Source organism: Chrysemys picta, chromosome 24, assembly GCF_011386835.1.
Source record: "Chrysemys picta bellii isolate R12L10 chromosome 24, ASM1138683v2, whole genome shotgun sequence".
In the NCBI taxonomy this organism is placed as follows: domain Eukaryota; kingdom Metazoa; phylum Chordata; order Testudines; family Emydidae; genus Chrysemys; species Chrysemys picta.
In genome coordinates, this window is record NC_088814.1 from 7726569 (window position 1) to 7741896 (window position 15328).

General features: G+C 54.8%; 1 protein-coding gene across 3 annotated transcripts; it reads left to right on the forward strand.

Annotated features, from left to right (window-relative positions):
- The first annotated feature begins 3483 nt into the window (after positions 1 to 3483).
- On the forward strand, positions 3484 to 15106 carry G6PC3 (glucose-6-phosphatase catalytic subunit 3). Of its 3 annotated transcripts, none has more exons than XM_008162652.4 (7): positions 3484 to 3654; positions 4292 to 4519; positions 6204 to 6310; positions 8368 to 8458; positions 10084 to 10202; positions 10914 to 11055; positions 12089 to 15106. In XM_008162652.4, exons 2-7 carry the CDS (start codon positions 4302 to 4304, stop codon positions 12447 to 12449), a joined length of 1038 nt encoding a protein of 345 aa, XP_008160874.2. In that variant the 5' UTR covers positions 3484 to 3654; positions 4292 to 4301; the 3' UTR covers positions 12450 to 15106. The 3 variants fall into 3 exon arrangements, with proteins under 3 accessions (XP_008160874.2, XP_023956504.2, XP_065433636.1); XM_024100736.3 differs by lacking the exon at positions 3484 to 3654 and adding an exon at positions 3727 to 3795; XM_065577564.1 differs by lacking the exon at positions 3484 to 3654 and having other exon boundaries at positions 4155 to 4519.
- The last annotated feature ends 222 nt before the right edge of the window (positions 15107 to 15328 follow it).

Sequence of the window (15328 nt, forward strand, 5' to 3'; positions counted from 1 at the left end):
CAAGAAGTGAGGTTCTTACCCACGAAAGCTTATGCTCCCAATACTTCTATTAGTCTCAAAGGTGCCACAGGACCCTCTGTTGCTTTTTACAGATTCAGACTAACACGGCTACCCCTCTGATACTCAAATAAATTTGTTAGTTTCTAAGGTGCCACAAGTAGTCCTGTTCTTTTTGCGGATACAGACTAACACGGCTGCTACTCCGAAACTCCCACACAGTTTCCTTATCCCTGGTGAAGCACTTTGTACGTCATCATTCCAAAGTAGCCAAGTCTGCAGAAATCTGGGAGAAGCATGACAGGATGGATCCCAAACTCAATTGTTTTCTAGATTCTTGTGAAAGTCCCTTGAGGAAACACCAGGCATCTTCCTTACTTTTCCGTAAAGGGTCAAGAAAGGGTTTTATATTCTCCCTTTGTATGCAGCAGTTTAGCAAAAAGAGGATTAGTTTGTTAACACCGATGAAATTAAAGATGACCTACAAAGAATGTTTTGTTTTAAATCGGGTGTGTGCTCCTTTTTGCTTCTTAATCATGGAGAAAGGCAGCCAAAAAGGGTGGAAGGTTTACTCCCCTACCACCCCCCTCCCCGTTTCGCGATATCAAATCTTGTCTAGTTCTTCAGTCATCCACTTACATTTTTAACATAAAGAAGCAGCTGGGAGGACTTTTTTTGTGTGTGTGTAAAAAGAGGTGGATCTCCCCCCGCCCCATAAAAACTTCTTAAACATCCCAGTCCAGAGCAGCAAACAATGGCATAAACCTACTTCCCTCCCACCCCTTTGCAGGTCACCTTTAAGAGTAAACTTCCCATTGGGGCTACTATGCAGTATAGCGATACATAAATAAGAGCATAGACATTCACTTCACACAAGGTTTCTAGGATCTCCCAGCGGTTTTACAGGTTTCAGAGTGGTAGCCATGTTAGTCTGTATCAGCAAAAACAACGGAGTCGTCCTTGGGGCACCTCAGAGACTAACAAATTTATTTGGAACAAGAACAGGAGTACTTGTGGCACCTTAGAGACTAACACATTTATTTCAGCATAAGCTTTCGTGGGCTACAGCTCACTTCATCAGACGCATAGAGTGAAACACACAGACAGAAGATATTTATACATACAGAGAACATGAAAAGGTGGAAGTACGCATACCAATTGTAAGAGGCCAATCGATTGAGATGAGCTATCAGTAGCAGCAGAAGAAAAAACTTTGAAGTGATAATCGAGATGACCCATAGAAGGTGTGAGGAGAACTTAACATGTGGGGAAAAAAATTCAATTAGTGTAATGACCCAACCATTCCCAGTCGCTGTTTAGGCCTAAGTTAATTGTGTCTAATTTGCATATTAATTCGAGTTCAGCAGTCTCTCTTTGGAGTCTGTTTTTGAAGTATTCTTGTTGCAAAACTGACATCTTCAAGTCTGTCACTGAGTGATTAGAGAGGTTGAAGTGTTCTCCCACTGTTTTTTGAATGTTATGATTCCTGATGTGTCCATTTATTCTTTTGCATAGAGACTGTCCAGTTTGGCCAATATACATGGCAGAGGGGCATTGCTGGCACATGATGGCATATATCACGTTGGTAGATGTGCAGGTGAATGAGTCCCTGATGGTATGGCTGATGTGGTTAGGTCCTATGATGGTGTCACTTTAATAGATATGTGGACATAGCTGGCATCGGGCTTTGTTGCAAGGATAGGTTCCTGGGTTAGTGTTTTTGTTGTATGGTGTGCGGTTGCTGGTGAGTATTTGCTTAAGGTTGGGAGGCTGTCTGTAAGCGAGGACTGGTCTGTCTCCCAAGATCTGTGAGAGTGAGAGATCGTCTTTCAGGATAGGTTGTAGATCTTTGATGATGCGAAGGAGAGGTTTCAGTTGGGGGCTGAAGGTGGCGGCTAGTGTAGGGTTACCATATCTAGCAAATAAAAAAAGAGGACCCTCCACGGGCCTTGGCCCCGCCCATTTCCCCACCCCCACCCCACCCCACCTCCGCCCCTTCCCCGCCCTAACTCCGCCCCTCCTCCCTCCCACTCCCAGCCACGCGGAAAGGGCTGCCCGAGCGCTACCAGCGTCACGGTTTGCCGGGCAGCCCCCAGACCCTGCGCCCCCGGCTGGCGCTTCCCCAGCACAGCTGGAGCACGGGAGGGGAAGCGCCCAGCCCGGGGCGCAGGGTCTGGAGGCTGCCCGGCAAACCGTGAAGCCGGTAGCGCTTGGGCTTCGGGCAGCCCCCTTGCCTCCGGACCCTGCGCCCCCAGCCGGGCACTTCCCCTCCCGGGCTCCGGTGGCGCAGGGTCTGGAGGCATGGGGGCTGCCCGAAGCCGGTAGCGCTCGGGCAGCCCGGCTCTTAAACAGAGCCGAAGAGTCAGGGGAGGAGCAGAGCCGCCATTTTCCCGGACATGTTCGGCTTTTTGGCAATTCCCCCCTGACGGGGGTTTGAGTGCCGAAAAGCCGGACATGTCCGGGAAAAAGAGGACGTATGGTAACCCTAGGCTAGTGGCGTTCTGTTATTTTCTTTGTTGGGCATGTCCTAGTAGGTGGCTTCTGGGTACTCTTCTGGCTTTGTCAATCTGTTTTTTCACTTCAGCAAGTGGGTATTGTCGTTTTAAGAATGCTTGATAGAGATCTTGCAGGTGTTTATCTCTGTCCGAGGGATTGGAGCAAATGCGGTTGTATCTTAGAGCTTGGCTGTAGACAATGGATCGTGTGGTGTGTCCTGGATGGAAGTGTGGTGTGTCTTGTTTAGATTTAATCTACTGTTTTACTGGGTTTGAACCAGGGGTCAGCAATGTGTCCGTGGTAATGTTTCAAGAAACGCTGAATAACATAACCCCCCCTCCCCCCGCAATGTCCGTCTCTAAGTATGGTAATTTTGTCAAGATGCCGACCCCTGGTTTGAACAAGGTGAAACTGAAGGCACATAGACTCAGGCATGGGAGTAACTAGAGTGACCGGATGTCCCAATTTTATAGGAACAGTCCGATTTTTGGGTCTTTTTCTTATATAGGCTCCTATTGCCCCCCACCCCCGTCCCGATTTTTTCACATTTGCTGTCTGGTCACCCTAGGAGTAACAGCAGGATATATGGGATTGAGGGCCCAGATTAGAACATGAGATTACAAGTGCAGGAGGTGCATGGTGTGGGATTGGAGGTACGGGAGAAGAGGGAGGATGGGAGTGGGGCACAGGAGGGATATAGGGGCAGGGTTGGGGTGTAGGGAGGGAGAGTGGGTGGAGAGGGGTGAGATTTGGGATACAGGTAGGAATGGGGTAGAGGAGAAAGAGGTCTGCGGGATCTGTGCCAGTTTAGGGGCTGTATCTGGAAGGAGAGGCGGCTACAGGGTGGGATGAGTGCATGGGGGCTGGAACTGGTAGAGGGGGCAGGAGTTGGATTTGGGGCCAGCAGCTGACTTAGGAGGCGTGGGACGGGACATCGGGGGCACAGGAGACGAGGACGGGGCGTGGCGAGGGGAAGCAGCCACGCCCCGCTGAGCTGGGGCGAGGCCGGCCCCACAGCCGGGCCCTGGGGGGGCAGAAAGCGCGCGTGGCGCACCGGTTTGTCCCCGCCTCCTCCCCGTAGGGCCCGCCGGCCGCTGAGGCCTCTGGGAAATGTAGGCGGAGGGGAGGGAGGAAGGGAGCGTCATCATCCGGGAGCTGCCGGTAACGGGGCGGCGGGGAAGGACTCAATGGAGGGGAGGGGGGGTGGCGGCGGCGCGCGCGCGGGCCGAGGGAAGGAGGAAGAGGAGGGGGAAGCTGCGCGGGCCGAGGGAAGGAGGAGGGGGAAGCTGCGCGGGCAGAGCGGTAGAATGGCCCCGTGGTTGGAGCATGAGCCGGGGGGGGGCTCGGGAGAGCCGGGTTCGAGTCCTGCGCCAGCCTCACGCTGCCGGGGGGGGGCAGGCCCAGTGAGCCCCTTAAAGGGGAAAATGCATGAAAGGGGAAGTCTTGGGAGAGGGATCAGTGATGGGGGGGGGGCTTCCCTGGCTCTCAGGTGCCCCCTGCATTAAAGGGGCAGTCTCGAGGGGAGGGAGAGGGATCAGTGATGGGGGGGGGTATCAGGCTTCCCTGCCTCTCAGGGGGCACCTGTTTTTTCATCAGCCCGGCCTCTTGTTCTGCCTCAGCCCAGACACACACACACACACACACACACACTTCACTCACAGCGTCACACAAACTCTATGCACAATGGGGGGGGGGGGGGGGTTAAAGTTGTGCTCGATGCCACGGCAGGTGCAGCCTTGCAGCTCCCGCGCCTGGTCGCGGGTCCGGGCCCTGCTAACGCTCTCCCCTGTCCTTTCAGCCTGGCCGCCATGGATGCCTTGTACAGCGGCGGAGTTCTGTTTGCCGAGATGCTGCAGGCCGGTCCGCCCTGGCTGGAGCGGTTCTGGCTTTCGGTGACCTTCCTGGCCGATCCCAAATGTATCTTCATCATCTTTTTCCCGCTGGCTTATTTTCTGGACCGGAAGGTTGGGGTGGCAGTGCTGTGGAGCGGTTTAGTCTCCGAGTGGCTCAATATAGTGGCTAAATGGTGAGAAAAGGTCTCTTCCGAGACATTCCGATAGACACGTACACAGCTCAGGGGCTGAATCCCCTGCACTCCCCGAGGTAGCAGACTCACTGGACCAAGAAACCCATGTGCTCAGGCTGTTATTCCTAATGAAACCCATCTTCCCAGTGATCTGTTTTTATGGTGTTCAGCAAGGCACACGCTGGCTTGCCCAGCCTCAGCGCCTTTACGTGACGCATGAGTCACTACTCCTGCAATAAGGAAGCAGAGTGAGACAAGGCCACTCCCTCCCGCATCATGTGCTTCCCCTTAAAAAATAAAATCTGCTCCCTGCATGGTTTCTTCTGAAGCATCCAGAATTGGCCGCCCTCCGAGGGGGGCAACTGAGCCAGATGGATCCACCAGTCTGATCCGTTGTAGCAGTTCCTACACGCCTATGTTCTATTGACACGTAAAAGTACCCACTCCCATTAGCCCAGCTGTGGGAGAGCGAGCCCGGAGCCTGTTTCTGCCTCACGCCAGATGCATCAGCTAAATCCCAGCCATGGGCTCTTTATTACTCGCGACCATGGCAGAGGCAGAAAGATCCCAGCGTGACTCCAGATCCCAGGTGGAAAGTGCTGCAGCAGCAGCTAGAAAAGTCATCGTGATTACAGGGCCCTGCTCCTGCCACCTGACCCCGCTTTAATACTCGTGGACAGGTGTGTGCTAGCCAAGGAGCAAAGAGTGGGGGGGATCCAACAGGCTCAGGACTTCAGTGGCACCCGGCGCTGCCCAGAGCCATGGAAGGTCTGAAGCAGTGTATGCTCCTCCCCACTTTATACATGCTCTTAGAACTGACTCAAAGCCCATAGGAGGCTTCCGTTGACTCTGCCGGGCCCAAACCTATGCCCATCAAAGTCAATGAGACACTCCATTGACTTCAGTGGGCAATGGGTCAGACCCACACAGCCCATAAATGCACCTCTACCCTGATATAACGCGACCTGATAGAACACGAATTCGGCTATAACGCAGTAAAGCAGCGCTCCGGGGGGGTGGGGCTGCGCACTCCGGCGGATCAAAGCAAGTTTGATATAACGCGGTTTCACCTATAACGCAGTAAGATTTTTTGGCTCCCGAGGACAGCGTTCTATCGGGGTAGAGGTGTATCACCTAGCTCGCCTCTACTTCCCTGCGTTCCTCTTTTCTGCTCTCTCTCTTTCTGCCTCTTCGTCTGCTCGTCTCCCCTCTCCCTACTCCTCTTCTTCTTGAACCTTCAGGCGTTCGCTTAATAACCCAGCAAATAGCAATCGCAGGCACGCCAAGCCAGATCCTGATCTTGGTTACACGGGTGCAGACCGAGCGTCGCACCGCTGCCGTGTGGGGAGTTACTCAGGTGTCACTCGGAGCAGACTGGCTCACGTGCTGGACCGTGTGCTGCTGGGAGATCCCTGTGCAGTGGTCACAGGCCCGCTGACTGGGCAGTCTTAGCAAAACCAGGAACCAGAATCAGCTGACCCACTTCCTCAGCCCTCTAGGGAGAAAAGGACCTGGCTGGCACTGAGGTCACATGTCAGCCCTGATGCACCCTAAGTCATGGATCAGGCCTTGCCCTCAACTGCGTCCCACGGGACTATTGGCTCCAGAGAGGATGTGGCTTCTGGGAGACTTGGGCTTTTTGTTTTTAAGCCTTCACAGCTCTGTCTCCTCTTTCTGCCCCTAGGCTCTTGTTTGGTGAACGGCCATTCTGGTGGGTCTATGAATCTGGACTCTCCAGCAAGGAAGAAGTCCTGCTTCGCCAGTTCCCTGTCTCCTGTGAAACAGGGCCAGGTTGGTTATTACGATGGCTAAAGTTTCAGCTTGTATGTCTCCGGAAAGTACCACTGCTCTAAAACAGCGGTGGCCCATAGTCCCATAGCACCTTCCTCCCAAAGGATCGCAAAGGGCTCTTCAGCACGTGCACATACACAGGAATCACGTTACCAACCACTGACGTTCAGTGGCGGCTGATTAACATTGCATAGCATTGCTACATAAGAGTTCAGGAATGGAAGTGAAGCATGTGGTACTGAATTGAAACTGCAGGAGGAGTTTAGGGAAGCAGAAGGCAACACTCAGCATAGGAATTTGGCCAGGACAGCTGACTGACACTCCGGTACCATCACTGGAAGCCGAGTCCCCACATTACAGAAGGCTTGCCCACTTAAGCTCCTGGTGTGTCAGTTTCCCCATGTGTAAAATGGCCGTGAGGATTCCTACTCTCCTTTTGTAAAGTGCCTTGAGATCCACAGATGAAGAGGGCAATAGATGAGGTCATTGTTGTTGATGGTTTTGTAACAAGAAGAACAAAGAACAGGAGTACTTGTGGCACCTTAGAGACTAACAAATTTATTAGAGCATAAGCTTTCGTGGACTACAGCCCACTTCTTCGGATGCAAAATTCTTCGGTTTTGTAACAGGCAGCCCTAAAAGGAGGCCAGAGGGGATTTCAAATGGGACATTCACAAGCTCCTTCCCTTCTGGTCTCTCGGGTGGCTAGTTACACAAAGGCAGCCTCAGATCCACCTTGATTTCTAAGGACTAAGCAGAAATGGGCTCTCGGGGCCCGGTGCGACTCCCACTTGTCATCAGAGGGAAGTGGCCTGATGCCGTCCGGGAGGAGGATGTTGCCAGGCCCTGGGCGTTTATAGAATGTGGCCGTCTGCAGGCCCTGTCTGCACTGCTGGACTGACTGTGCTCAGCCCACATGGTCCGGGCCTTTGGGATGGGACAGCGCGGACAGTGCCTCAGCCTTAAGTAACCAGTCAGCTGGGGTCATGGCGCGGGAGGGACAGAGCTCAGCTGTAACGGTGGGAACGGTGGGAAGTGAAATCTGTGCCACCGACATTGGCAAGTAATAAATATCCCTGCCTGCTTCTAGGCCAGGAAATCCCCGGGAAGGTCGGCCTGCCGACAGCAGGCAGTGGGATGAAGGGGAAGCTTGCTTGGCCTTTCCAGCCCGGCTTCCCCCTGGCCCTGAAAGTCCAGCCTCCAGCTCCTTTTCCTGGGATCACCATTCCTTCCCCTCCGCCCCGTGACGCCCCAGTCTCCTGCCCCGGTGGCTGAGTGCCAGCCCACGAGGGCAGATGGCTCCAAGGAAGGTTCTGTTTCCTCTCCCTGCATCTGGGGTGTGGATACTCATGCAGTGAGTGCCAGCAACCAGAAGAGCGGGCGCCCCGAGGCCATTCTTGACCACTCCTCTCCCATGATATTATAGTGAGGGGGGCGCAGGGTAATGCACAAGCCACAGAACCCAGCAGTCCGCCCAGATTGAGGTCATAGAAACAAGGCAACATGAATGCAGCATCTTCTAGGACCGTAATCTTGATACTGCCACCCTTCTCTGGGCTCAGTTCCCCTCTCATGCCAGGGTAACGCTAGCCACTGAGGGCCAGCCCCTCTATTGGGGAGCTACTCCAGTAGGTACTCATACTCCACTGAGGATCTGGCCAGGAGTCCCTAGCAGGAGTGGTTTCTGCCCAGGCTGATGGGTTTTACTGGGGGCCAGACTGGCTGTGTGACTTTTGGTTACAAACACTCTTGCCAAACAGGTCAGTAACCCTTCCTTCCAAGCAGCCAACTAACACTTAGCTCTTTCCTGGCCCATGTCATCAGTAGATCTCACAGCGCCTTACAAAGGAGATCAGTGTCATTCTCTCTTGTTTCATAGATGGGGAAACTGGTCCACCGTGGTCCCCCTGCAGGCCGGTGGCAGAGCTGGAAACAGAATCCAGATCTCCTGGTTCTCAGTGCCCTACCCGCTAGGCCATGCCACCTCCAGATCCTAACTATCCTCTCACAGAGACAGGCAGGAAAAATATTTAACCCCTCGTGTTCCCTTTACGCAGGTAGCCCCTCCGGCCATTGCATGATCACAGGGGCAGCCTTGTGGCCTATCGTCACTGCTCTCACGGCATTGGCATCCCGACACTCCACTAGGTAGGTACCGCAGGGGCCCTGGGGCGGACAGTTCCCCGACACCCCATTATTGGTGGGGTGGGCATTTGCATGGAGGGTGTCGTAACACAGCTGAGCCACGCTGCACATATCTAGCCTGCGGCATGTCCTATTCCAATGGGTACAACTATTACCCTATCGGTTATACTTCTAATTAGTGTTATTGTAGTGCCCTGAGACCCCCGATCAGGATCGGGCCCCAGGACCTGAGTTTTCATTGCCCCCAATGTTGTGTCATCCTTTACATAGAAGGGCAAAGCAGGTAGAAAGCACGGCCATTCAGACATGTGAGATGCTACCAGCTTGTTCTGTGCAGGCCAGTGAAGAATCAGCCCCCGGGGTGTCTAAAAACGCGATTGCTGGGGTGAGCGATGCAATGCGTTGGAAGCACAGAACGTTCAAAGACGATTCTATTGAGATGGGACAGATGGAATATTCCGAAACTATCGTGTATCTTTATCGGCTGCCTAGCGATTGTTTTCCTGGCCTCATGGGAGAGCGATGGTGCTATATTCCATGCTTCCGAAGCATTGCGTCTCTCACAGCTAGTCATAGTCAAACCCAACACGTCTGAAAGGTGTTAAACCCTGTCTTCACTAGGTGCTAGGAGGGGCTTAATACCATGTTAGCTAATTGTATTATTCAACTAAACCCCGATTCAGCAGGTGGTCCCTAGTCAAGGAAGCATTTATACATGTGCCTAGCTGTTCACTGAGCACTTCAATCTACTTAAATGTGTATCTACAGATAAGCATGTGCATAAGAGCTTTGCTGAGCAGGGACGGACTTAACCAAGGGCTTAAGGCCCAGATATTTAACGGTATTTAGGCATTGCTGCGCTCAGTGGTGCGACGCCCAACTGATTTAGGAGCCTCACGCCTGGGCAAAGTACCTAGACCCCCCTGAAAGCGAGACTTAAGGCTCCTAAATCAATTGGGCATCGCAGCACTGAGCGCAGCATCACCGAAATCCCTTCCAAAGCTGGGCCTTCATGTTTTGCTGGCGTGGGGCCCAAGACAGGGTTTTAGTGAGCGACTGGGAAGCCCCTGGCAAAAATGGGCAGGGTCCCATCTAAATGGGACAGTTTCCAGGAAATGTAGCGCTTGGACTTTGGCCACGGGCCCTTTTCCCGCTGTGAGCAACTATTGCAAAAAAAGGAAACAATCCTCTGAAAAAAATTGGGAGAAGTTCCCACAAACCCAAGAACAATCTCTGCAAAAAAAATTCACCCTGTTCTGTTGCAGTTTTCGGCTCCCCTTCGACTATCTTTTTTTGCCTCGCGTCTAAGCGGTTTTGCCCCAGTTCTCCAGCGCCCTGTACCTCCCCCGGTCACTCCCGGCAGCACAGAGTGTTTAGACCGGCGGTCACAGTGCAAGTGACTGCTCACGGTGCGGGGCAAAGGGGATCAGACTCGCTGGTGACCAGGACTGAGCCGTGCAGTGCTCAGGTACCCCGGTGGTACGTACCTGGACGGATCAGTAGGGTGGGGTGGCTGGACTGGTAACGCTGAGGTGACAGAGCTGCCCCTTGTGCATGGCAGGCAGGAGGGCTTGTGTCTTTTCCCACCCAGCTATATAACTCCTATTCCTTTCCTCCGCCCCTAACAGCCGGCTGGTGAAGCTAACCCCCTTCACGGTCTACTTTCTCCTCCTGCTGGCTGTGGGGCTCTCGCGCATCTTCATCCTGGCGCACTTCCCCCACCAGGTGCTGGGCGGCATTGTGGCTGGTTAGTAGATCTGGGGGAGGCTGGCGGGCCTGGCAGGCAGAGGGAGGAGGCTGTCTGGCTGTCACCCAGAGGAAAGGAGGTGGTGACTGCGTTCAGACACTGGTCCCATCTGGGCTGCGGGCTGTGCTAGCCGAGCCGCCTGGCAGGCCATCGTGGCTGGCCCAGGTCCCAGCACGGCTTCTATACTCGGTTTCCATGTGATCTGGTCCCGGTCGCGCTGGCCTGGCCAAGTTAGCCTGCAGCTTTGCCGTGAGCCTGCGTTAAGCCCCAGGGTGGAGGGTAGCCACCGGGGTCTCATGGGAGGGGAGGCAGCCCAGGTGGGAGACTTGTGTCTCTCCCGCTGGGGCGCATCCATCTGCCATCAGGCTCGGGTAGGTCACTGCAATCATCCGCTTGGGGCTGGTGGGCCCTAAGTGTCCGCTAACCCTCCCCTCTCCGAGCCCACCCTCTGTGGCCAGCACAGCTCCCCTTGCCAGGCAGATGCCAGGCAGTGGGTTACGCTGACCCCAGCTGACCCAGGCAGTGGGAATCCACTCCTCAGGACCTGCTCCGCTGGTGGCGTCTGAGCCCTCTTCCCGCCCTGTGGCCAGCACCCTCCTCCCTCACTGCCGGGCAGCATCTAGCTACAGCCCCTTCCTCACCCTCCCAGTCCCCAGGCTGCTGCCTGCCAAGACTCCCTGCCCCTCTGCCCTGTGTCTCTTTGCTGCCTAGGAGCCGCCCTGGGCTGGATGCTGGAGGCCTGCGTCCCAGCAGAGAGGAAGCTGAGTTTCTACCTTGCCACTTCACTGGCCCTGCTGCTGAGCGCCATTGGGCTGCACTGGAGCATGGTCGCCCTTGGCGTGGACATCGACTGGTGAGCGTCTCAGGGGAAGAGGGTCCCTTGGCACGGCTTCCGATCGGAGACGCCCAGGCCCAGCATGGCCTGACCGGCTGCAGGACCTGAGCAGACAAACGCTCCGGGTTCTCCCGCCTCAGGTTACCGGCAACTTCCCGTCCGGTGGCATCTTCCTTCCCCTGGGGCTTTATGCACAGGAATCCCGCCCTTCCTCTGGGTGGGACACTGCAGATTCTCCAGTCACTCCGGCTGAGGGGGGCAGAATTGCCCAAGAGAGAACACGCCCAGGGACCGGGATAACACCCCCACTCTTGGAAAGTGCCTTGGGGAGCGGCGACAAGGGGCCCCTGCCCGGGCGCACCACCGGTGTGTCTGCCTCAGCATCCCCTTGGGCCAGGTCTGAGACGAGCACAGCTCTCTCCTGGCCCAGTTCAAGGAGCCACCTCTGGGCATCATTTATTCAGAACACAGACCGACAGCTCTGGCTCTTCAGGGCAGCAGGGTCGTTCAGCTAGCCACTCCGCTGATCTCCTAGCCCTCAGCCCCCTGGCACTGGCTCTGCCGCTCAGGAAGGTCAGCTGGGGGCCCCGCACCTGGTCTCAGCAATTTCTCCCTAGTCCCGGGAACGGCTGGCAGAGCTTTCCGCTCTCTGCAGCTTCCCTGTCTCTCCCGGGCAGCTCTCCCTTGACCCTTGACCCTGCTCTTCCCTGGCAGCTCTGACTCTCCAGAGCTCCACCCTCTGGGGCCCAGGCACCCCCTTTTAAGCCCATGTGGGAGGCAGCTAATCAGTCATAGGTTCACAGAACCCTGCACCCTCTTAAAGGGCTGGTTACCCTCTGGACCTTTTATGACCCCAGAGCCCCTCCCTAGCACTGTCCTAAGGCCCGGGTTCAATGTGGACTCCAGCGGTCCCCCTGAATCGCTCACAGGAGGGCTGGCCCGTTCCTCAGGGCTGACAAGCTCAGAGCTGGGGCGGCAGGGCCGCTCAGTGACTGCCACGGCTCTTCGTGAAGAGCTGTTGGGTGCTGACGTTTCTCCACCGCTCGTCTAGGTCGATTCACCTGGCCACTAAGTGGTGCTTGAACCCGGAGTGGATCCGCGTAGACACGAGGCCCTTCGCGTCGCTGTGCCGAGACACAGCCTCTGCCGCGGGCCTGGGGCTGGCCACCCACTCCTCCCTCTACACCCAGCTGAGGCAGGAGAGACCCGGCTGGAAGCAGCGAGCCATGGGCGCTGGCCTGGCCCTCGCCGCCCTTCAGGGCCTGAACAACGTGGGGCAGCCGGAGAACATCGTCCTGTGGTACGGCCTGAACTTTCTGAAATACGCCAGCTTCCCGTGGGTGGTGGTGGCGCTTGTTCCGTGGCTGGTGCGGTCGCTCCCTCTCACGCAGACCCGGCCACACTCCGAGTAGCACGTCCAGTGCATCAGTGAGCCAGACAGATGGCAGGTCACTCACCCTAGGGGGCATGGCTGGAACTACCCGCGTACACGTAAACTAAATCTCCCAGCAAGTAGCAGCATCCATCCTCCCAGCTTCCAACGTCACCAGTTGCAACACAGGCCAAAATCTGTTCTCCCGTCTGCTGGTCCAGCCCCCTGCGCGTCAGTGCGGCTGTGCGTGAGAGCAGCTGGCTCTGGGCTAGAGGAGGATTGCATTGGCTAGAACGCCTTGCTGAAAAGCAGTTACTTAGCCCTGCGTTGGCTAACGCAGGTTCTCCTCTGGCTTAGACAGGGGGCCTCACGCTAGAAGGATCCAAATAACCCAGTGGCTTGCGTCTGTCCCCTTGAGCATTAGCACCAAGGAGGTTTATCTGTGCTGGGAACAAGGGCTCTTGGGTAAGCTCCGGACACAAGGCAGTGTGTTGCAAGGCGGGCTGTTTGGAGGACCAGCTGGACCCCTGTAGCTCCAACATTGGTAGCTTCCGGTCCGGATTGCAGAGAAACTGTTCTGACTGGTACTGAAGACCGTGTCCTGGGCATCACACCATCCCAATGCTTGGGACAGTTGTGTGTGGATGCAGTGGGTGCATCTGCACTAGAAAATGTGGTACTCTATTCTCCAGCTGCACTGCTACTCCCATAGGCTCATAGAAATGTGGGTCTGGAAGGGACCTCGGGAGGTCATCTAGTCCAGTATTTCTCAGCCTTTTTGATACCAGGGACCATCTTGCTGCCATCCTAAAGGCAGGGAGCTCGCAGGGACTGGCACCAGTCCATGGACCCGGGCATTGAGAGACACTGATTCTAGTCCAGCCACGTGTGTTCAGAGAGGACCAAGCACATCTAGACCATCTCTGACAGGCATTTGTCCAACCTGTTCTTAAAAACCTCCAGTGATGGGGGCTCCACAACCTCCCTTGGAAGCCTGTTCCAGAGCTTCACTACCCTGAGAGTTCGAAAGCTTTTCCTAATATCTAACGATCTCCCTGGCTGCAGATCAAGCCCATCGCTTCTTGTCCTACCTTCAGTGGACACGGAGAACAATGGATTCCCATCCTCTTTGTAACAGGCCTTAACATAGTTGCAGACGGTTATCAGGTCCCCCCCAGTCTTCTTTTCTCAAGACTAAACGTGCCCGGTTGTTTTTTTTTTACCCTTTCCTCACAGGTCAGGTTTTCTAACCTTTGATCATTTTTGTTGCTCTCCTCTGGATTCTGTGCTGTTTGACCACATCTTTCTTAAAGCGTGGCACCCAAAACGGGACGCAGGGCTCCAGCTGAGACCTCGTCAGCGCTGAGTAGAGCAGGACAGTTACCTCCCGTGTCTTACGTACGACTCTCCTGTTACTACAGCCCAGAATATTGTCGCCTTTTTCACAGCTGCAGCAGATGGTCGCTTCATATTCAATTTGTGATTCGCTACAGATCCCAGGTGCTTTGCAGCAGTACGACCACCTAGCCAGCTGCTCCCCATTTTGTACTTGTGCCCTGGCTTTTTGTCGTCCTAAGTGAAGTACTTTGCACTTCTCTTTATTGAATTTCGGCTTGTTGAGTTCAGCTCAAGGGCACTGATTTAACAAGGTCCTTTTGAATTCTAAGCCTGTCCTCCAGTGTGATTGTTTAATACGTGGCGTCTTTCCAGCCATAGTCTTTAGACTAACATCTAGCGCAGGGGTCGGCAACCTTTCAGAAGTGGGGTGCCGAGTCTTCATTTATTCACTCTAATTTAAGGTTTTGCGGGCTAGTCATACAGTTTAACGTTTTTAGAAGGTCTCTTTCTATAAGTCTTTAATGTAGAACTAAACTATGGTTGTATGTAAAGTAAATAAGGTTTTTAAAATGTTTAAGAAGCTTCATTTAAAATGAAATTAAAATGCAGAGCCCCCCAGACCAGTGGTCAGGACCCGGGCACTGTGAGTGCCGCTGAAAATCAGCTCGTGTGCGGCCTTCGGCACGGGTGCCATAGGTTGCCTACCCCTGATCTAGCGCTTTGCTAGAGCGTTTTATAAAAGGCCAAGTCATCATCCCCATTTTTCGAGCTAGGGAAACTGAGGCCCGGAGCCATGAAGTGACTTGCCCAAGATAACCCAGCAGACTAGTGGCAGGGCTGGGAATGGAACCCAGGGCTCCTGAATCTCCAGTCACTCTCTAGCCACTAGGCCACACTGCCAGGAAACGAGCAACGTTGTAAGTGCTGGTGCAGACTAGCTGGATACCAGGGATCAGTCGTGCTGGCGGAGACAAGGCCAAGGTGTTGGACAAGGTCACGGTGACCCAAGCAACGTCTCATCACTTAGGCGTGACAGGGCCAAAGGCCTTGAGTGACAAGGCCACAGGCCAGCCTCCCTCTGGTGGTAGCGGCACTCCCAGGCTGTAGCTAAAATGCTTCTGTTCACGTACGTTGTCCATGTCATTGCAAATCCTCTGTGACTTGAAACACTGGGGGGAGGGGAGGAAGATTGTGTGTGGGGAGGGGGGAGTGATTCAGCCATGTGTTTGTCCAGCACCTAGCACAACAAGGGCCTGGTCCGTGACTGGGGCGCCCAGGTGCTACAGGGTAATGGCCAAGTGCTGGTGGCGTGTATTTATTCCTGGTGTTGAGACCCAAATAAAGGATCCTGCAACTGCCTGTGTGACTCCCGGCACCTCATTCAAAGTGAGCCGCCCTTCATCCTCCCCACCGCTGGGCGGGGATTTGAAGGGGCGGGGAGCGTCGCCCCGTCTGGAGGAACTGGCCGTGATGAGGGGCAAAAGCTCCCCGCTACCCCACCGGAACAGGCAGTGCACATGGAATTCCCCAGCCAGTGCAAAGGGGGCTGGTTTTCTGCTAGCAACGCATCCCATTTCCGGG